This window comes from Podarcis melisellensis (genome assembly GCF_964234715.1).
Source record: "Podarcis melisellensis genome assembly, chromosome: 3".
Lineage (NCBI taxonomy): Eukaryota > Metazoa > Chordata > Lepidosauria > Squamata > Lacertidae > Podarcis > Podarcis melisellensis.
In genome coordinates, this window is record NC_138530.1 from 64101688 (window position 1) to 64125931 (window position 24244).

At 39.5% G+C, this 24244-nt stretch overlaps 1 protein-coding gene across 7 annotated transcripts in view; it reads right to left on the reverse strand.

Annotated features, from left to right (window-relative positions):
- LAMA2 (laminin subunit alpha 2) overlaps positions 1-24244 on the reverse strand; it is a 360258-nt gene that overhangs the window by 238514 nt on the left and 97500 nt on the right. For all 7 annotated transcript variants that reach the window (XM_081907021.1, XM_081907020.1, XM_081907017.1 and 4 more), the window contains exon 4: positions 12182-12424. In XM_081907021.1, the coding sequence (XP_081763147.1) occupies positions 12182-12424 (243 nt within the window). The remainder of the gene's footprint in view (positions 1-12181; positions 12425-24244) is intronic.

Genomic DNA, 24244 nt, shown 5'->3' on the forward strand with positions numbered 1-24244 from the left:
ATGGAAGTGAGAGCTGGACCATAAATAAGGCTGATCGCCGAAGAATTGATGCTTTTGAATTATGGTGCTGGAGGAGACTCTTGAGAGTTCCATGGACTGCAAGAAGATCAAACCTATCTATTCTTAAGGAAATCAGCCCTGACTGCTCACTGGAAGGACAGATCCTGAAGCTGAGGCTCCAATACTTTGGCCACCTCACGAGAAGAGAAGACTCCCTGGAAAAGACCCTGATGTTGGGAAAGATTGAGGGCACAGGGAGAAGGGGACGACAGAGGATGAGATGGTTGGACAGTGTTCTTGAAACTACTAATATGAGTTTGACCAAACTGTGGGAGGCAGTGGAAGACAGGAGTGCCTGGCGTGCTCTGGTCCATGGGGTCATGAAGAGTTGGACACAACTAAACAACTAAACAAAAACAACATGCATGGGATTGCAGCCTGAACCAGTTGTGAGATTGGTCCTGCAAAGGTTTTGCTTAGACTGATGAAACAGTCCATTTCGCACCCTATTCACAGTGAAATGAATGCCAAATATTCCACATTTTTCCTAGTTAATTTTATCTGATCACTGAGCTCTGTGTGCACAACAAAACAAATGAATATCAAGGTGTTTGTCATATTTTTGAGGCTTCCTCTCAAGTACTCTCCAAGGCTTCACCTCAGAAGCTACCTCAGCCAATTAACTTTCTAAAATCCAGTCATGCAAAATTCTGAAATTCTACTCCATCACTATGATTAAAAGGCAGAGTCTGTAAGGAGGTTTTATCTCTCACAAAAGGTAGCTCTGATCAATTTTTTCCATGTATGTGCATTGGTGCAAGGCTGTTGACAGATAAGAGTTTTACTAGCAGGTAGACCTTGACAGGTTGTAAGTGTGTGGTCTGAGCATGTCTTCTCCTTTCAATTATTACATATCCATCCTCCATTCCCATTTTTTCAAAGTGGTCATGTGCACAGGTACTTGTTTGCCAATGTACACACATTATTATTTTTTAACTAAAGTGCACAAAAACAAACTTAACCAGCATATTTTGCAATGAGGCAAAATTAAGGGTTGTGAATTTGGGGTGGGGTATATAAACAAAACATTGATTTCTACAATCTCATTTTACAGTGAAATCAGATTTCTTCAAAAGACCTCTCTTGGATCCAGCACTGGAAAGCTGGCCAAGAAAGTCTTCCTTCCTTCCTTCCTTCCTTCCTTCCTTCCTTCCTTCCTTCCTTCCTTCCTTCCTTCCCTGGCGTGCTTCCCACTTTCAGCAGGATGGTGGTTTTCTAAATATGCCATTCCCTTTTGGATATAAGCCATGATGATCACATGATGCAAGCATTTTGTAAATATTTAATAATATTTAATAATTTAAAAATATTGGAGAAAGCTTCAAAAAAACCTTTCTCTCCATAGCCCCAATTCAAGTATGAAATGGACAAGATTCTAGTCAGTTTCAGGTAGCTCAGCCAATACTGTGTGTCCCCCATCATTCTTTCCTCCCCTTTTGTCCTTTACATCACCACCTCTCTTCCCTTCCCAATTAATGTTTACAGCTCTTGATTTCTGTGTGTGTGTCATGGAGGTTTGGCACAAGACTGCTGTGGCACAAAACTTGTATTATTATTATTATTATTATTATTATTATTATTATTATTATTATTATTAAAAAATAAATACTAATAAGTGATTGGCAAATGTGCCTTCATTCCCACAACCTTTCACTACCAATTCATCTTTAGCTGCCGATTCCTGTTGCTGTTGTTTTAATATAGAGGTTTTGTGCAACAGGAGTCTTGTGCAAAATCTCTGTATTAAAAATAAAAACAGAAGTTTAATAGTTGGTGGATGTTCTGTGAACATGCCCTCAGCATGCAGCAACTGGAAATAGGCACACTTGGAAATATGCATTGCTTCAGCAACTGAAAGGAACCATCACATCCCACACCTGCCAATTCTTCCCAAAGAGCCCATTTTATTTTAAACAGCTGCTTTGCACAAGAGCAGTAAGGCACAAAACAGCTGTTAAATAGAAATTACAAACCCACAAACATGTCTTCAGCAACAATGGGGGGGAATTGGCAAGCTGTATCCTTTCCTTGGGGCTGATGGAAGCAAAATGACTAGGTTGTGCTCAGGCGAGGAGCAAACAGAAGTAGGGGGCATGGCAATAAATGGCAGCCAATGAAACATCACCTCACATGTAAAAAAAACCCCTCACCCAGGCAATGTGCATCAAGTCAGGTAATGTGTGATTTTTATATATTGCTTTTTGTTCCCTTACTGTACTATCCTCCAAGCTGGGAGAATCTGAATTAATGGAGGATAGCAGGAGAGAGAAATGTGGGTTGAAGGTTGGATGTAGAATGTGTGGGTGCCACAAGAGGGAGAGAGAGAGATAGAAGCAGCTTCAAATCCACATGAAACTTGTGGGTGAGATTGTATTTCACTTCATGGGTAAATTACATTCACTCAACTCACTGTTACTTGGGATTTTTGGCTTGGGGATCAAGTGATATGTCTTAATTAGAGTTGTGTTACCAAATAGGCAGGCCAAGGACTAATACAATAGCCACACGAATTATGTGAGATACGGGAAGCTTCAAAAATGCTCAACCACCACCAGAAAAGCCTTGTCACTGGAACCTGTCTGTCTCACATCTCACACCAAGAGAGTAATGGCCCATATATTATTCTCAATATCTGGGCAGCCTCATATTGGCACAGGTGGTCCTTCAGATGAAGGCAACTGTCTTTAATTTTTGCAACAGCAACTGAGAGAAACTTCCGAAATCTGGAGGCTTCATACAGCCAATAAAATTTTGCTCTTTGGGATAATAATGAAAGTTATTTGCAACATTCCCTTTGCCCCTTAATAGCATTCCAGCACTTAAACAAAAGTGCTAGAATTGTTCAAGGCAGTATAAGAGTTAGACCACAAACATGACCAAATAGGTTTACTAACCCTTTCACCCTTAAATAGCACCGGCTTGTTCTGAACAGTGTGTACTTTGTAAATTGTTACATTTAAATCATTTACTATCCTAGACAGTTCTATGAATCATGTTATTAATCATTGTTCTGTTTTCTACAGATGACATTAATTACTATCAAGCTTCTATAACACAAAGCCAGAATGGAAAGAAATTATTGTCAGCAGAAGGGTATCTTTATTTCAGCTTTCCCCAAGAGAAATAGAAGCAAGTCCCTTTCTCTGTTCTTTTTTGAGCAATAAAAGTTTTCCAATCATTTTTATCCTAGAGCATAATATCTACGTACACTTGCTTAATAGTGTTATTACTTCTTCTCTTTTTGCAGACTGAATAGCTTACTGAGATGGTAATTGTATACAGAAAGAATCCCAAATACCAATCTTTTTTCTAGTTCAAAATCCACCTCAAAGGTCTTTTGAGAAAAAGCTTTTTCACATGCAAACTTGAGAATCATTCATGAGCATCTATATTCAGAAGTAACCCCTACTGATTTAAATGTGGCTTGTGCCCTAGAAATTGTGCTTAGGACTGCAGCCCTAACACCTCTGCTGTTAAAGACCAACTAAACATTAATTGTGGGCAAACTACACATTAATGATGTGATTAGCAATCACATGTTATGTGGTTTAAAATTATATATCAAGCAGGAGGGTCCTGATTGCTGTCTGGATCACAACACATGGGTCAATTCAAGCCTTCTCCCAGCTGCATGAAATTGCTCCCTTTGGGCCTTTAGCATTAAGTGGGGGATAGCTCCCATCAGTGCCTATGTGAGCTTTTTTCCTAAAATTAATTGCTACATGGGATGGAGGCAGAATTTCTTGGAGACTCCTGCTGGGGAATAAAAGCTTAAACCTCCTTTCTCTACCTGCTGTGACCTTGATAACAACTACACACACACATGCCCAGTATTAAGTTTTAAAATGTGATTGCTAATCGTGTTGTCTGTGTGCCACTTTGAACCACATTTATTCTTTAGTAAGCTGAACAAACAGTGAGTGTGCTGCTGCATGAGGAGAAAATCGCAGCTGTTTCACCGCTCCCCCACTCTTGCTGCTACCCTATCACATTTAGTCTACTCCTTGGGGTGCACATGATCTGTTCGTTGGGCAACTGCTCCTGAAATGAATCTATCCTACCCAAGTTCCAATTGTGCAAGGATACAAATGCAATTTAAAACTGCTGGTGTAGCTTGTGCTATATAGGACCAATGTGGCCCAGAGGCTAAGCAATCGTTGAATAGTCAAGCAGTTAAGCCAGTAAGTAGAGAAGCAAGAAGGGTATGAGCAGGTAGGCAGGCAAGCCACCAAGCAAGCCAGCATAGTTAAATACATAGTGAGGTGATCAAGAATGGGCAGTTTGAGAAATGCCCAGCCTTTATTAAGAAGCAGATTGTTCAAACACAGAATCCATGCCAAAGTGGAGCTGGAACCCACTTGTGGCATCTGGTAACAGCAACAACAACAACAACTTCTATTATTTATATGCTGCCCATGTAACTGGGTTACCCCAGCCACTCTGGGTGGCTTCTAGTAAATTAAAACATCTAAAAATCAGTTGTTTATCAGTCTTGCTGAGCTTGTAGCTTAACAGTAGCTTAGAGCCGTCTGAAGTAGCAGTGCCTACACACAACAGACAGCTGATCATCAGTTCTCTCTCTCCTGTATATGTACGAGTGAAAAACAACAACAGGTTGACCAGAGACACGCCATGTCAAACCTTCTCCCTTCTTTAGTGTACTGAGATCTGCATTGAGAAGATTAGCAATCATGAAAAAGAAGCATGAAATAAGAGTATTAAAAAAAAAGAGTACAGTGGTACCTCAGGTTACAGATGCTTCAGGTTACAGACTCCGCTAATCCAGAAATACTACCTCAGGTTAAGAACTTTGCTTCAGGATGAGAACAGAAATCGTGCAGCAGTGGCATGGCAGTGGGAGGCCCCATTAGCTAAAGTGGTTCCTCAGGTTAAGAACAGTTTCAGGTTAAGAACGGACCTCCAGAATGAATTATTAAGTTCTTAACCCGAGGTACCACTGTACATTGATTAGAATGGAAGGGTCACTGGGTTTATTTCATATACATGCATACCGAGATGGTGGGGAGTTTAGAACACTTTGGTAGATGTTGGCTTCCTTTTTTTGGGTAGGAATTACATTTTGCTATATTCAACCAATTTTACTGGGCAGCACGATGTCACAGCGATTTTTCAAACCACGCTGAGTTGAATATGTTTCAGTTTTGAGTACTTGTAGACATGTCGACCCTTTAACCCTATGGTGTTGACACTCTGAAACTCCCAGTGTGAGAGGATTAAATCAGGCTGTGGGGAGAATTGGATTTACAGTTCATTTGTAAGTCCTTTTCTCCTCCTCTCCATGCTTTCCTCTATCAGCCAATCAGTTTGTCCTGAACACCTATTCAAGCAGCAAAGGAATGAAGGAGATCTAAGAGAGGCATTGAGAAGTACCAGAGTTCAGCACTCCTGACATTATTGGCCTGACATTAGTGCAGCTCAGGAATGAGTTACATAGAAAAAAGGAGTTTTTCAAAAGGAGTCAAGACCTACATTTCAAAGGGGGGGGTTAAAAATGGATCCAGGTATTAGCAGATGAGCACATGGTAGATGAAAGCAGTAGCACAGCTACAGTGTCACTGCTTCTCTCTGAGGCCCTTCTCTATACAATCTGTAACTGTGGCTAAATTTTGTTGGCGTGATTCTTTTTATTTGATTCTTTCCCCTTTTGAGTTGTTTATGGATTTCTAGATTCCCTTCAGTCTCTAAATGTGTGTTTTCAAGCTTCCGTTTGGCTAGCCAAATTAAACAAAGACTGACGCATTTGTTAAATCAATTTTATAGGGACAGGAAGTTATCCTCCAGCCCTTATCTTTGTGCTGTATCAGGAGGGACCTAGAGTTGAGAGTATGGAGAAAGCACTTGAAAAGCTACCATATTTCACATCAGAATGGAAAGATGCTGAATTTTAATCTTATTTTGATGAATTTCTCCAGCACATATACAAATAACAACACTTGAAGCCCAATAAAACCATACTTTTCTCAAGGTTGTTACTAAATTCTGTTTCTATCTGTGCTTTTCCATGAGCAAAGCACACAGAAATATCATGTTGTATCTCCTGACATTTCTTTAGTTTATTTGAACTAGGGATATTCTTCATTGTGCCAGGACTTTTATGCCACTGAACTGATAAATAATAGCAAAACTCCTGGCAGAAATAAACAATAGTGAGAAACTACATTTTTATTGAATTCTTTGAATGTTGTCTTGGCATAATAATTTTGAGTATTAACTGTGTTTCCTAAATTCCCTGTGAAACAGTTTGGGATAACACATTGTCTAAAAGAAGAAATCCAGAGCAGGATCCATATTTATGCCACAGTTCTGCATACAATATACATTTGTTTCATACTCCAGTCCCTGTTAGAATAATTTGAAGCAACTAATGTTACTTAGTTTCTAGAACCTTATGCAGACAGATACTAAATCCACTGAGTTGTGCTCCTGTATTCCTCTCACAAATGAAAAAGAACCACAAATATAACCATGTAAATATATAACCATATAACCAGGCCTCTATGGACTTTCAAATGTGTTTGTGGTGTGTTGATGATGATGATGATGATGATTAGGTATTTTGAGTTCTTACTTTGTATTCTTATGTGATCTTCAGATGAAGGGCAGTATAAAATATTTTATCTCTGTCACTCTACACACACACACACACACACACACACAGTCTTAAAAATACTAAATGGCATTGATTTACAAACAATACACACCTTTGAGTATAGAATCTATATCCAACACCCATGCCTATATCTGTCTCCAGGATGCTGTGTCCTTGCCTGACTCCTGCTTTCTCATAACTAATAGCTTCTTTTAAAACTCCTTTTACTGCACTGCTGTACTTATGAAGAATCAATACTGCATTAATACTCTCCATCTCTCCATGGGGAGTGTGCTTTTACCTATAATCTTACCAGGCAATCAAATGCAGTTTGATTAAGGAAAATGTGCAGGTGCCTTCTGATGTCCCCCTTTAAGGTAGTTTTAAAACTAAATAAATCAGGAAATAGTTCATAGGGTAGGTTGTATAATATAGCTTCACATTACAAAGTTCACCAGTCACTCTCAGATAATAAAAGATATGTGCTTATGCACACTAAAAACGGATCTTATTATGACCATTACCTCTACCATTCAGCGGCTGAGTTGTATCCAGAACCTCTAATCATGGATTTCAGGGTGTTAGCAATTCAGTGACATGATTAATTTGCAAACTGCTTTTGTTCCCAGGAATAGTCACCATGTAGACCTATACATATAGGACTCAAATTTATAGACAACAAAAAGTCATGCATGAGTCAGCTAACAATGAAGATGGGAAGGGATGAGCAACAGACTAGAAGATGTAACTTAAAAGTAAAGCATAGCTAACTTAATATTATTTTGGAATCAAAAATCCCCCAAACAAATGTGACTCTTTCAGATTCACATTTACGACATCTGACCATCCCCAACTGCAGCAGAGAAGAAATTCATGAATGCAGTGTTGAGCAGGATCAGGTCCCAAGGTATGGTCTTAGGACACATAATGCAGCCATCTTGCTGAAGCTAATCAGGTTTGCGTTAATGCCTAGGTGGAAAAGATGCCCAAGAACTGTCAGCACCCATGGATTCTGACTGATATGCTGGACTATGGCTGGAGATGGATGCATCTTTACCATCTGGTTTCTTGAACACAAGTCATTAAGTTTTGGTTTATAGGTGTGAAGGAGACATCAGACGCCACAGAACCAACTTTCACCTTGCATTCCCTAAGATACAATGCTTTCAAACCGAGTGTAGCCACACATTCAGCTGTAAAATTTCAAATGGGGATAATTGAGGAATATTCATGCATATGAGTGATAATTGATGGATATTCCTGCAGTATGAGTGACCCCAAAGATTAGTATAAGATAAACAGGACCTGGGATTTACAGAGGTATGGGGTAATGAAGATGCATGTGCTGTGCAGTTCTTGTGAAAATGCCAGACCCAGGGACATAGGAGAGAATGTTGTAAGCCCTCTGTGTATGCTCCTTGTCTGAGATGTGGCTGTGTATCTTGGTGCACATACAGTGGTACCTTGGTTATTGAACAAAATGCGTTCTGGGAGGCTGTTTGACTCCCGGAACTGTTCAAAAACCAAGGCACGGCTTCCGATTGGCTGCAGGAGCCAACCAGAAGTTGTTGGAGCCACACTGGACATTTGGCATCTGAAAATCATTTGAAAACCAGAACACTCACTTCTGGGTTTCAATCGTTCGAGATCCGATTTGTTCGGGAGCCAAGCCGTTTGAGATCCAAGGTGTGATTGTATCTGTTTTATAGTTTCCATGTGCACTGCTGTATGCCCTCTTGAGTTAATAAAGTAGTCTGGAAACCATATACAAAGCTACATATTCTGGTGGTTTCTTAAGGAATGCATGGCATTAGTAATCAAAACACACTTTTGGATGAGTCACTGCCCTCTTGTGCTATTGTTGCTTTATTTGCAAAGCACTACAGTATCCTGACTGAAACCTGCATGTCATTGTTGTTTAGTCGTTTAGTCGTGTCCGACTCTTTGTGACCCCATGGACCAGAGCACGCCAGGCACTTCTGTCTTCCACTGCCTCCCGCACTTTGGTCAAACTCATGCTGGTAGCTTCGAGAACACTGTCCAACCATCTCATCCTCTGTCTTTTCCAGAGAGTCTTCTCTTCTCATGAGGTGGCCAAAGTATTGGAGCCTCAGCTTCATGATCTGTCCTTCCAGTGAGCAGTCAGGGCTGATTTCCTTAAGAATGGAGAGGTTTGATCTTCTTGCAGTCCATGGGACTCACAAGACTCTCCTCCAGCACCATAATTCAAAAGAAGCAAGCCTTCTTTATGGTCCAGCTTTCACCTCCATACATCACTACTGGGAAAATCATAGCTTTTAGTATACGGACCTTTGTTGGCAAGGTGATGTCTCTGCTTTTAAAGATGCTGTCTAGGTTTGTCATTGCTTTTCTCCCAAGAACCAGGCGTCTTTTAATTTCGTGACTGCTGTCACCATCTGCAATGATCATGGAACCCAAAAAAGTAAAATCTCTCACTACCTCCATTTCTTCCCCTTCTATTTGCCAGGAGGTGATGGGCCCAGTGGCCATGATCTTTGTTGTTTGGATGTTGAGCTTCAGACCATATTTTGCGCTCTCCTCTTTCACCCTCAATAAAAGGTTCTTTAATTCCTCCTCACTTTCTGCCATCAAGGTTGTGTCATCTGCATATCTGAGATTGTTGATATTTCTTCCGGCAATCTTAATTTCAGTTTGGGATTCATCCAGTCCAGCCTTTCACATGATGAATTCTGCATATAAGTTAAATAAGCAGGGAGACAATATACAGCCTTGTCATACTCCTTTCCCAATTTTGAACCAATCAGTTGTTCCATATCGAGTTCAAACCGTAGCTTCTTGTCCCACATAGAGATTTCTCAGGAGACAGATGAGGTGATCAGGCACTCCCATTTCTTTAAGAACTTGCCATAGTTTTCTGTGGTCGACACAGTCAAAGGCTTTTACATAGTCAATGAAGCAGAAGTAGATGTCTTTCTGGAACTCTCTAGCTTTCTCCATAATCCAGCGCATGTTTGCAATTTGGTCTCTGGTTCCTCTCCCTCTTCTAAATCCAGCTTGCACTTCTGGGAGTTCTCGGTCCACATACTGCTTGAGGCTTCCTTGTAGAATTTTAAGCAAAACCTTGCTAGTGTGTGAAATGAGTGCAATTGTGTGGTAGTTGGAGCATTCTTTGGCACTGCCCTTCTTTGGGATTGGGATGTAGACTGATCTTCTCCAATCTTCTGGCCACTGCTGAGTTTTCCAAACTTGCTGGCATATTGCATGTCATTAAAAGTTATTAAAACACTAATATTGGAATGATAGAAAGCATAATGAATTGCAATATGATGGAAAACAGAAAAATTCTCAGTTAAGCTATTAAATGTATTGCTCTATGGGTAACAGGGTGTGACAGGTAGATAGAAACCCTGCTCAGAAACTGTGCAGAGTGTACATATGGATACATGTGGAGGAACAGACATGAGGATGAGTGAACCAGACATCGGGGGGAGGGGAGAGTACCTAAAGCAAATTAGATTTCATCCTCCATCAGATATGAAAGTAATTCGTGAGAAACCTCTGCTCTTCAGAGCTGATTTCTGATTTCACCGATTAGACTGAAAAGGATCATAAAAATGAAGAATGCAATGCATGGGGTCGTTAGAAAGTTCAGCCTAAATGAAGATCAAGTTAAACAAAAGCCCTGTATCTTCCACAGGAAAAATAAAAGATATTATTAAGAGTAAGAGTTAATGTCCCTAGAATAATTTTACATAACAAGATTAATAAAAACATAGGCACTAAGTTCTAATCCTTAAAAAGAAGAAACCAACTGCTTTTTATAAAGAACAAAATTAAATGCAAATAACAGCGGCTTCAATGCAAGTGAAATGAAGCAAAAATCACCATGGTTACCATTAATTTTTAGTTTTCAGATTAATGAAAATCGCAGGAATCAAACGTGATGATGCCAGCTTTGTAAAGCTTTTGAAAAGGTTGAAATTTTATTATATGAGGAGGAAAGTTAGTGTAAAGGCAGCTGCACGTTTACACCACATAGTCTTAATTAGTGCTGAAAGGAAAGCTCACACAATTATGGCTCTTTTCATATTATCAATATTGTTTGCTTAGCATCCTAGCATAGATAAAGAACAGCAAACTCCTTAGAACCCTGTGGAGTATAGTAATTTTCAATTTTAAACCATCATAAAACCCAACAACGCAACCTGAAATTTATGCCAAGATATTCTTGGAAAAACCCAAGTTTTGTGGTATGACATGGAAATTCACATTCTTTTTTTTAAAGCATATTGTTTGGCATTTATGTTTTTAAATATAAATCTGATTTTATACATTCATTTCAGTCTTTTCATTATAATTTGAAAACCAAGAAGCTCTTTATGACTCACTTCCCCACAAAACATATCACCTACCTATCCATCACTGATTTGTGCACAATGTACCATGTGAGTAAGAAATGACACATCCAAAATCCCTTTGGACATATTCAAAAATGCAAACTAGGAATGGAACATTTGCCATTTGATCACTCTCTTAGGGCCCAATATTATAGAGAAGATCCATCAGCTGAGAGGCTACAGAATTTGACGAAAGCTGTGCTATGTCGGTGGAATACTGGATATGCCACCAACTTGTACTATATTGCCCTCTGCATGCTGAACTGAGAGCTAAGTTTATCCTTGATTTGTTGCTTTAGATACCTGATGTGGATGATCAAGTGAAAATCACATATTTGTTGTCTGGTTTTCACAAATTTGTGACAGCCAATTTTGTGAGATTTGCAGTTGCTTGCCCAGAATTTTTTGTGTGCGTTTCTCCTAATAGACATATTTTTTGCATGTGATTTAGCCTACCAAACACTTTTTTTTATTTGCAAGAAATGTAATATAAAACATTTTGGCATGTTATTTTTCAGTAATACTGATTGGGGTAGTTTGAATATCAAGGAATAGCTCAATTTCTGGTTGTCCATTGTTTTGGAAAGGGAAAGTGAACCAAAACAGTCCCCCATTTATTTCACCATGAGAGACCAAAGGCTAGGGTGTAGCTCAGCACTAAATCACAACACACAATTGCATAAACACCACACAGGGAGATCATAACTTCAGCCATATGGCATAAGGCTATATCCCTCTGGCCACATGTGATGCACACGTAGAGCTCACAAGGGGGAACTCTGGAGAACCAAGCCAAGGCATGACACTGAAAGAGAGTGAGATGCTACTTTGCTGCTTAACACCTTTTGCTCTGCTCCAGCACCTTGAGCAAATGTTTCTACTCAAGCATCAAATAAAGAGGGTTCCCTAACTTCACAGCCTGTAAATGATGTTGCAAAGCTTGAGTATAGCCACTGTTACTGGATATAAAATTTTAGAGATATCTGAATATACTTTATTCAGTACACTATGGCTATGTTTGAAAACTCCTGATCTTATGTATGCACAAACATTAATTTATGGGAAAATATGCATATTCAGAGGGCAGTGTGGTTGCCAGCATATTGACATCGGCAGTACTCCCCCATCTTACCTCTCCATTCTCCAGCGGATGAATCCTGGAGTAATATGAAGTGCATATAACTTCATCATCTTTTGTATATGATGGAGGTCCAGTGCGGGGAAGAATGTTGTAGTGAGTCAGACATTCTGTGTCTGTGATAGCGTAGTACTGCCAGGGCTCATAGTTGACACCATCTAGTGAACGTTCCAATACCCAGTTTCCAGGTCGTGGTGCATTAGCTGCTTTTAAAATGATATAAGCAATTTGGAACACCTGGGAGAATGTGAGAAAGAAAAAAAATATATCAGAATAACTGGTTGAAGTATATTTTTCTTTTGCCCATTTACCAGCAAGCAATGTTGATTCTAAAGAAGTTTGATATTATAGCCTGGCTTTAACAAAGTCTGCAGAGAAAACAATAGCACATATCCTGTTTACAGCAGCATCCCATTCATGAGAAGTAAAGCTGAACATTCACTTGCACTACAGAACTCTATTGTTGTTCTATGGTTGCTCTGCTGTTGCTCGCTTTGGGATAGATGCCTAGCATATAAAGTAGTGTGAAAGGGCTGTACCTCAAGCTCAAGCTCTACCACTAAGCTCCTAGCAGTTCTTACATCTAATATGAAAGGAGCTTGGTTCAAGGGGCTATGAAAGAGGGAGAGCACAGCAAAGATGAACACTGATTCAGGTTCTAGAACCAACACAATGTAATGTGATGTGCTGTACCCACAAGGGTGCCAACTTGAATAAAATACGGGGCAGGCGACAAGGTAAGCCCTACTCCACATAATCAATCACAAGACATGGCATACACACACCATTATACAAATTTAGTAAATAAATACAAATTTAGTAAATACAGTAATACAATTTCAGTAACCTCACAAAATTGCTACTGCTGAGCTACACCCTCCTCCATATATTTTCCAGTCCCCAGTTGGTGTTCCAATCCCATCTGGAAACCCATTTTAATCTTTCTTCATCCGAGAAACACCACCCTGAACATTCAGCTGGTGATTTCTACCTGCAGCTTATGAGTACTGCTCTCATATAAGCAGATTATGAACATTTAATCAACACTCATTATGATTTGCTCTTTCACCTGCCTTTCCAACTAATTTACAAAGGATTTATTTTCAACTAACCTACTTACCAAGACTGATACACAAGACACAATTATATTTGAATAAGCTTTGAATATGCTAATAATTTATCTTTTTGTAAATCAGATTTTATTACAACCCAGATAAAAATGAAACAGGTGGATACGAGTATACATCTCAGTAAGAATAATTAAAAGGATTTCATAGATACTAACTCACATTTAGAATGTAGCAAACTCTTAGTCAAAATATATCACAAAGATGGGCAGTTGGATGACTGGGGTATCGGTATTGCCCTCTGAACAACATTTTATATACTGGAAATCCATCCATTATATAAAGGAAAGTATTAGCATACTTTGAAAGGTAATAGGGTTTCATTCTAAATAGCCTCTCCAACACTGTTGTATAATATATAAATCAATATTTATCACATAGAAGAAACACTTCTGTGGTGTAGTGTGGTGTAGTGTAGTGGTTAAGAGTGGTGGACTCGTAATCTGGTGAACTGGGTTCGCGTCTCCGCTCCTCCACATGCAGCTGCTGGGTGATCTTGGACTAGTCACACTTCTCTGAAGTCTCTCAACCTCACTCACCTCACAGAGTGTTTGTTTTGGGGGAGGGAGGGAAAGGAGATTGTTAGCCGCTTTGAGACTCCTTAGGGTAGTGATAAAGTGGGATATCAAATCCAAACTCCAAACACTATTATGTATCTGCATAGTTTTCCTGGAGACAAGCAGCTGCATGTATTTCTCTAGTTCCAATACAGGCCTTCCTGAAGATAATGGAGAACTACAGCAAACCATCATTTCCATTTCTGGGGTTCTTAAGAAATGCAAGGTGTAAACAGAAATCTTAGTGTTTTCAGTTCTGGAGTTATAGCAAGAAGTATGAAGAATGACAAAGAAAATTTTATAGTGGGAAACTAGAAGACATTGTTCCATATCATTAGTTGGTGAAAGCTTGGGTTTTCACTGGAACTCTGCCAATTCACACCAACTGAAGTTCGTGAATATTATAATTACAGAGTGGAACAGATGAAATAATTAGAGCTGTTTCAGTTTTTTTTTCATGGTAGCTTGGCAGCTTTTCCAGTGTTGGCATTAAAATGTGTAAAGGAGAAAAATGGAGATTTCACACTAATACTTTGCTACTGTAACTAAGTACTTCAGGGGTTTCCCAGCAGAGAATTCTGAGAGCTTTCTAAAAATGAATTTAGTGTCAGCTAACATTTGTATTTTGTTGTGTTTTTAATGCTGTGTTCAAGAAAGGTTCCGGAGTGACTGCCTCACTCTCTAAATTATCCAGAGGTGAGCATTGTACTGTTTAGTGCTGCATAAAGCTGTATCATGGAGCATTTCCCCTTATTGACCATCCGTGTCCTTTAACTGTGAAATCTATGTCTGTCTAGCTAAGCCTACTAGAAAAGAGGGCAGTTAACTGTCATCACAACAAACTGGTAGAGCATAAGAAGAGTCCTTTGGGATCAGACCAAAGACCAATCTTGTCCTATTTCAAATAGTGACCAGCCAAATATTTCCAGGAAACCAAGTGGGATATTGTCCTCCCAGTTTTTTTATATCCCAGCTACCAGAATACAGAAGGCTATATCCAACTAACTTAAGAGTCATTGAAATTAATGGACCTATATTAGTCTAAGAGAGATTCCCAATTGTGCAATGCTTGGAAATCCATTTCTTCCATCTTTGGAGAACTATGGTAGGAAGACCTGCACCCCTATAGAACAGGGTTAGGCTACACGGTGTCCTCCAGATGTTGTTGGGACTCCAACTCTCATCAGCCCAGATAGCATGTCAAATGGTGATGGGAGTTGTAATCCAGCAACATCTGGGGAAACCCTGCTAAGTTCTACTCACTTTCTTGAAGACTAGAAGCCCTGTCCCAGATAGGATACTGACATCCTATTCATAAAGTATACTGAAACATCTTACTTGACTGTGTCAGGCCAAAATGAAGTTCCATCAGGCTGCCACTATTCCCTTGGACTTTTAAGTGATTCCCAGCCAATTAGGTTGCTTCTATTCACTCACATCACCTATCAAACTCATTGTCCCACACTCACCTCTGAACATTACCTGACAGTTCTTTGTGTCCCATATCTGGCTTTTTATCCTTCCTTTCCCTGTCCCTTTCTGCAACAGAAATACATCACCCAAGTGTAATACAGACAACCATTATCTAATGTAATAGCAAAGTTCTTTCTCCTTCACAACATGCAGGTGCCTACAGGCACACAGTGGTTCCAGATAATAAGGGAGGAAGTCAACATCACACTTGAGGACTGACCAGCCCAAGGTCATTCAGTAATGTCATGGCTGAGTGGGGATTTGAACCCTGGTCTCCCAGGCCCTGGTTCAGAAGGGCCATTACCATTTTCACGAGCATGACTCAAGGCAGACACTGGAACCTGACTGTTCAAACCTGCTGAATGTTATAGGGAGGAAATACTGATGGTCATCTTGGGTGACAGTTGCTCACAGGAACTTAGCTATAATCATTATACACTTCCTCAAGGACACAATGGCAGCAACAAGGTATGTCACAAAAAGTGGTTATGCTGTTGTCATTGCTGCTCCTTAGTCTTTCAGCTCTCGCTCACTCCCCTTCCTGACATTTCCAACACAAACCCTCTACTCTCTTCATTTCCCCACTAAATGACAGAGTGAACTCAAGTCAGTAGTTATAGCCACACTGAATCAGATGAATGGATGTCATTTATAGCAAACAATGTAGTGCAACTTAAATACGGCTAGAGTATATTTTACCCTTTCACAAAATGAAGCCGTTTGAAACGAATTGGTCTGTTTGGAGTGCTTGGTAATTTAAGGTTCTTTTCCTGTTTGAATACCTTGGGAAACGACTGCATTTTACAAGAGCTCCTCTCTGACTTATTATTGTGGGGAGCCATATTCAATTTTCAGCTGCCAGTTTTTGGGGATGGAGGGCAAGGAATAAATGGCTCAGTTGTTCTAAAGATGTCCAATTGCATTTATATTACTCTAGCCATAGAGATTATTGGGTCACATAGTACTTAGATGAGAAAAAGAGAGAGAACTGTGAAGCACTCAAATCAACCATTCTAAAAGTTGGGTTATATTCAGTGCTCTGAGTTTAAAATGTTCGCAAAAGGTGGCAGGCTAGCATGAATTTAGCATTGCTCCCAGGAAATGTGGTGTTTCCTTTGACTTGCTATCACATGAGTTAAGAGAGGGAAATTGAATAGGAGCATGATTGAAATCACCAAGGCAGGCAATTGGAAACAATGGGTTGTTCTTTTTTGAATGAAAATCTGAGCCACAGTTTTTTCTTGACACAACTCTCTTCAGTGAATGATCCTCTAATGAAGGATGTGATTCATTCTTAAACCTTAAGTTGTCTTCATCTTGAAGGTCATGTTCAAAGTGTTAACCAAGCAAACATACTTGGAATTCTGAGGCAACTTTCGGCTAGGTTGATTGACCCCTGGAAATTCTTGCCTGTTTCTATCACATAGCAGCACTCTGTCAATGTAAGGACATAAGAAAAGCACTTTGGAGCAGACCAAAGGCTCACTAAGCCTAGCATCCTACTTTTTTCTGTGGCCAGCCAGAAGTCTTCAGGCAGCCCACAGCCAGGGGATGAAAATAACCCAGTGAAATTTGTATGATTCTCTTTTAAAATCACTGATGTTTAATGGCCATCAGTACATCTTGCAACAGTGAATGCCATAAAATAATTGTGTGCTGTGAAGTATCTGACACCTATCTGAAATACATAAATTGTTATCTCAAAGCTCTGGCCCTTAATCCCATGTGTACTGGTACTACCTGTGGTTTATTCAGTATTGCAGAAATATTCTGCGCATGCTCAGGGACAACTCTTTTGAAACTGGTATCTAATCCCAAAGGGATTGTTCAATTGTGGATATTCCATGTGGCAGAAATACATTCTCCACATGCTCAGGGTTTTCAGAACAGGACCTGAGCTCTGTGACCTTTCCCCAGACAACATATTTGAGAGTTTCTGGTTGAATGCTGACCAGCACTCACCATTTACTTGGATTATCTGCAGCTTTGGTTCATTTATGTTTGCTCAGAATTAACACATCTTCATTTCAAAAGAACATGGTATTTTGCTCTGTGATACATGCCATTGAAAGCATTTAAAAAATATTGCTCCAAATTTCACCTCCAGACTCTATAGCTTTGGGCCTATCTGTTCTGCATTACATGGTTCACTTCTGGCCTCAATTCAATGTGCCAGTGCTTACATTTGAAACTCTAACCACCTTGGTCCTGGGTGAATTGAGGGCTTTTAGTCTCCCATAAATAGGCTTCCAAACATTCCTGCTTCTAGCGCCTCCCTCAGAATGCCATTTGGCAGCTAGGGATGTGGATCAGACCTGCTTTACTTATGTCACCAATGGTCTGGAATTGCCTTCCAAGCAGATCTGTATGGACTTATCACTATATTGCCTTATTGGGCATATGAGTATTCTACATAAGGCTAGGTAGAAATTTATTTCAGTGTCGGGGGGGGGTGTTTACAATTTTCAGAGGAAAATATTTTGAACTACATACTTACAATATGGAATTTGACAACTGGACACCATAAATGGATTCTTCATGCCCTTACTATGGCCAAAAGACTGATACTGATGCACTGGAAATATAAGTGTATGGTTCTATTTAATCAATGGATTGAAGATATGACTACACTTGCAACTTATGAATGGATTGCTTATAGATGTAGACTTTGCATAGATAAGTATAATGATATCTGGAACACATTTATACAAAATATAGTAGGTTATATGTATATATTAGATAAGTATATATAATTGTTAACTTTTATAATGATACAGTATACTTTTTATTGTTATTTTTCATTTAGTTCAATTAAACTGTTCTAAAAATAATAAAAGAAATTTATGTTAGAGAAATCTGATGAGGCAACGGTAAAGAACAATAAGGATATTGTGGTAGTATTAGTGGTTTGTGAAAAATTTGTTGAATCACACTTGTACAGCTATTTCATGAAGAGAAATACTTTCTACCATGCACTCAAAGCCATCTGGTTTTATCTATTAAAAGAAAACCTATCCACGCCCCCCCCCCGACATTTAGAAGAGTGGAGTGCAGCACATTTCAAATGTTATAACGAGAATGGTTGCCATATTAGTTCCAAATGCAGGCAGGTGTGGTTCAAATAATAGCTTCTACTTGGCTAAATCTGTTGCTAGCAATCTGTTGACTCCTGATCCAGTATCTTGAACTCTGTATTCAGACCTACTTTCTGGATGCAAAGATCTAGCCTCGGAATAGTGTGTGCAAGGCTTCCCCACATCTTTTGGGGGGTGAGGGGGTGTTTGAACTGGTTTCCAAGTATGCACAGAATACTAGCATTAAGTTTCATTCCATTAACATGCTGGACTAGAGTCCACAGGTGTTTAGATATTATGTGTACTGTGATTCTTGCAGCAGGATAGTAAGATCTACATTTAATTTTTCTGCTCACTGCAGATCTGAAACTTTTAGCACTTTCTTTTAGCTAAGCCAATGATGAAAAATGCAGTAAAAGTGTTTTAAAAAAGAGCCCAGAAAATAATCAAAATTCCAAGCTAATCAAAACTCTTTTGAGACTGGTTTTTATTTTAATGTGAAGTACTACCAGTAATTATTAATATAGCACACCAAACTCATTTTGAAGCATAGAATAGACAATAGACTATTCTCTCCACTTCAGCCTTTAATTGTAGAAAAAATCCACAAGTTCTTTGTTGAAATTATGCCAAGTTATTGACATCTGAGAAAGTTGAGGAATACCCTAGATATTGCAGTGTCCATTCCACAGCTTAACTGTCAGAGAGTGGCTTCATGAAAAGAAACAATGGAAAGGGGTGGGGAGAGAAACAATCCTTGAGGACTAGATAAGCAGTCAGAGTCCTGGCATGGGAGAATGGACATTTTCGCTGCCTTTCCAAAATCCCCACAAGAGAGCAGGCCCATATTGTAAGAAACAAAGACTACAGAAACTAGCAGAAACTAGGAACACTTGACATTTTAAAAAGACACTGCAGGTTTGAGCTGTAAATCTAGTCAAATATTGGGTTCAAATCTTGCACCAGCTCTGCAATATACAACATGCAATCTAACTGGACTATTGATGATGACTTGAATGAGATAGTAAGATAAGGAAGCAATGGCAGCATAATGGCAGCTTGCTTGTATAGGACTGCTCTCAAGTAACTGGTTTATGGAACGCAGCCTAGGCATATTAGTTAAAGATAATGAGAGAACAGGGTTGCACTAGTTTCTATGGATTACAGTCCACTTCTTAAAGTGCATGAAGCGTTATCTTAAATTGGCACAGAGACACACACACACACTCATGGTGCGAAAGGAATACCTGCAGTCTCTGTCTGAGAAATGCTTCAGGCTTATGGAAGGTGCGGGCCCAGTTCTGAGATAATGGAGTATTCTATGGGTTTGGAAAGGGGACTCTTGGTTTGAGAAAATCTTGCAACTGGTGTGCCCTAATACCAGGAAGCAGCAGGAATCTGGATAACTACAAAAAATTGTATTTTTTGGCAAACAACAGATCAACAGCTCTGCATAACAGCGAAGACTTCCTATACTGGCAAGACCAATGTCCCAGTTAGTTCCCACTAAGCTATGGAAAAGAAGATCAAACCGATCCATTCTTAAGGAAATCAGCCCTGAGTGCTCACTGGAAGGACAGATCATGAAGCTGAGGCTCCAATACTTTGGTCACCTCCTAAGAAGAGAAGATTCCCTGGAAAAGACCCTGATGTTGGGAAAGATTGAGGGCACAAGGAGAAGGGGACAACCAACAGAGGACGAGATGGTTTGACAGCGTTCTCGAGGCTACCAGCATGAGTTTGACCAAACTGTGGGAGGCAGTGGAAGACAGGAGTGCCTAGCATGCTTTGGTCCATGGGGTCATGAAGAGTCGGACACAACTAAATGACTAAACAACAAAAAGCTATGGAAGTAGCCACACCCAGAGAGGGGAGGAGACATTCTGTTACATACCAGACATGTCACATTGCCACCTCTAGGATCAGTTCCAAGTGCGCTCTTGATATCACACAAAGTCATTTTCAATAATCTCAACAGCTGCTTCTAGGTTTGGTTACTATTCCCCCTGAGATTGAGGGAAAATGCAAGTGTTCATTTGCTGAAGATATGTGAAATGAACCACACACACAAAACCACACACCTCCTAAGAACATTCAGATCACTCACTCAAGGATATCATCCTCAAACTGTAAATGTAAATGCTGAAGCTCACAGCTTTTCCTGTGAACTGAATCCATGCACAATTAGTTCACACCTTACATTTGCGTATTTTGCACCTTACATGTGCATATTGGGAGGTTCATTAAACCCTTGCATTGACCATTGTTACAAAAATCGATTATTAATTTGCATTAATATTTTCTTCCATGTGAAGTCAACAGCATTTGGGCTTTTGTGGCTATTTGGTCATGTTGAAACATTATTTTTTTATTACACTGACCTCTGTCCATCTTTTGTAAGCCAGTTAGAGGTGGGTTTTTAAAAATAAATAAATTAAGCAGTCTATAAATTTTGTTAAATAGATAGAAATAAACTGTAGCTTATGTCTTCATGAAATATGTAAGACATAGGCCGATCCAATATGGATAATGGTCAGGATATGCCACAAATTATGTTTTAACTGGCAATTTTGGAACAATCATAAGAATGAATCATTTAAAAGAGCAGCAAGAATGGAGGGTGAAACTGTAATAGAAGAGAAAGCTAAAACTGATAGAGGTAGAGGTCTATGCAAAATGTAAAAGGATGTTTATTAGAGTGTTTATATATTTTGTAAACAGATTTATGCTGCAGACGTGTGTTATGATCGACACACTTATTCAGAAGTCCAAGTCAACTTCTAAAACCTATTTAATTCATCATTTATAATTAATGTAAATCATATGTGAAAATATGTCTCGATGAACTGTGGAAGTATTTTTTTAAAAAAGAAAAATCCTTTTCAAGTGTTTAGTGGTTGAGAATAGCTAAGCAATTATTTACAGCTGCACACACACATTTTATCTGTTAGAATTTTTAATTGTTACAGTGTTTTAGATTTTGTAAATTCCATTTTCTGTCCTGGGGCCTGTGGGGCAGCACAGCTTGTAGAACTGAGTTACCAAAGAACCCCTCTAAATATTTCCAGGAATTTTCCTGTATTAGACAGTATGGTCCACATGATAAGACACAAGATTCCATTTCCACTGGTAATTGCCTCAATCTGTACAGTACACACTGTGAAGCACACTTCCATAACTTGCAATACCCACTAACAAATGGCTCATAAGACACAGGAAACTGTATCCTATTACAAAGGGTAATTCACTACACTAATATTATTCATATTGTGCTGAAATGAATCATTAATCTACATACCGCTAGCCAATGAAGCAGGAAATCTCATTGTGTATTGCTCCCACCTGCTCTTCTAGCTCAAAATAAATCCATTAGCTAGGAGCCGTTTGTGTAATTTAGCTTGCAGAACAGCGTCACACAGAGAAATACAATTGAATAGCTACTTACATATCTGTAATATGAGTAATATGTATGTAGGAATTATGTATAGCTTCTAACAACTTGAGACTTAATTTTTTCATACCTATATTTCATGGAGTTGCAGCAACAAGCTGTACTGGAGTCACCCAACCCCTTTATTTATTGTGATAGATTAGCCTTAGTCCAACCAATGTTCATTCTGAAACCTCAGTCATGTCATTGAAAATGCATAGATGACATTTTTGGTGCAATCCAGCTCAGTGATCAATCCTACTGAATTCAATGGTACTTACTCCCAGTCTTCCACTGCCTCCCGCAGTTTGGTCAAACTCGTGGTAGTAGCAGCATTGCCACATACTCTGACAAAGTTTTTTTTAATGGTGTATGGTTCCTAATGTGCCTTATATAAAATGTTAAATACGGAATAATGAAGCCTTGTGAAAAAGTAAAAATACTCTACTGAAGTAGAAGAGCTTTTCATTTTAGTTCAGCCACATTTCTATTGTGATGACTGACATCTGACTCAAGAACGGCATTTTTGTCGTTGCATCAAAAAGCTTTAAATATGGCTGCTGAGAAGTTGTGCCCTTATGATTTGGTCGAACTGTTTGTTGGTGTTAGGGACTGGTTGGACACTGAGGAGTGTGCTGGTTGGATACTGATGAGTGGGCAATGGGAGAAGTGGGGTTGGAGACTGATTTGCCATATGGGTCCGTGATTTGGGGGGAGCCTGCTGCAGCCGGGAGACAGGAATCAGAGGCAGGAGAAGCTGTAGGATTGGAGAGTGAAGAACAGGTGCTGGAGGAGGGAGAGAGAGGTCAGGCTGGTGTAGAGTCAAGGGCTTCCATACCTTCTCCTCCTGCCCCCACCTCTCCTTCTCCACTGTCTCCCAGGACCAGAAGATGACTGAAGTAGGAGGAACAAAAGGTTACATGTAGGTTATATGTGTGCAGCTGGGATAGGGGAGACACAAGCTGAGGTAGGGAGCGGGGCTTCTCTGTTGCAGCAACTGCCTCATGGGATGCACACCTAGGAGTAGCTGAGAGATGTAGGACTGGTGGACATGCCTTTCCCTAACTTGTAAATGTCACAATAAAGAGTTAATTTCTCACTCTGGACATTCCTTGCCTGACAGCACTGTGACAGCTGGCTATTTTGAGCTTATCTGTGTTGTTGGACTAAGCTTTGGCTTTCATTTTAACATCATTGTGATTTCATTAATTCTTAAATAACCCTAATTTTGAAAGTGGGTTGTTTTTTGTTGTTTTTTGCAGCAAGCATGATAGATAAAGGTTATAAACAAATGTACTCATGGATACAAAAATGAAGTGGTGCTCTTGGAGTGCTGCACTGGTGAGTATGTTTTAGGTTATGATATGGATTTCCATTACCAAAAATAAAGTCAGATCACATTACAAAATAAAACATGTTGAGTAATATCCAATGTTAGTCATATTCAGAGCAGAGTCACTGAAATAAATGTATACTTTGACTTAGTTTTATTTCACCCATCAAATATAAAAAGAATCGCAACTGCTTTGACTTACTTTGTTATTTGCACAGCCAATTCACTTGCCCCTCTCTGGGGTTTTCAGTCAGAACCCAACCTCTGGATTCCTTTACCAGGTTACCCTGAATTTACACCCCCCCCCCAAGATTTAGACTAAGGATCCAACCCAATACTGTTTCCCCCAAAAGTTGACAACTGCTGTGAGGAAGGCCAAACCTCCAGGCTGGCCCAATCTGTCTGCAGACAAAGTCTTTCTGGCCCTGAATATGGAGAATGAGATGCTCCACAGCAAGGCCACACTTATGTGCTACCCATTGACCTTGAGCCAGAGCTATAGCATATATAGGATAGTGGAATGACTGCTTCAAGCTTTTATGCCCCACTGGTTGACCCAACAGAAGACTGACCCTGTAAGGTCCGCCACCAGATCATCACCCCCCCTCCCCAGGCATCGACTGCCTGCCAAAAAAAAAATTAAATTAAACTGCTGTTTGAATATGGTAAGTGGTCTTTGTCACCATCCCCAAAGACCTGGCTATCTTCACCAACAGATGAAAAGTTTATGCTAGATACACCTCCAAGGGAGATAATTTCAGGCAAATGATTCTGCCATTATTTTGTGACCACATATATTCCTATCATAACATATCATATGATATTACATTATATTATTACATTATACATGTTGAAAACATCCAGGTTTTTTAAAAAACAAAACTATACCTGCAGTATATTTCAAAAACAGGAGCAAGTCTACACAAGATTCCACTACTTCTGAAACTCATTTTTTATGACAGTAATTTGAAACTTTCTACCAGTTTGACTTACTTTTGGATTATCTGCTGAAACCGTGTCAAATCTAGAATAGCCTTCCCCACTTTGGTTTTATCCAAATGTT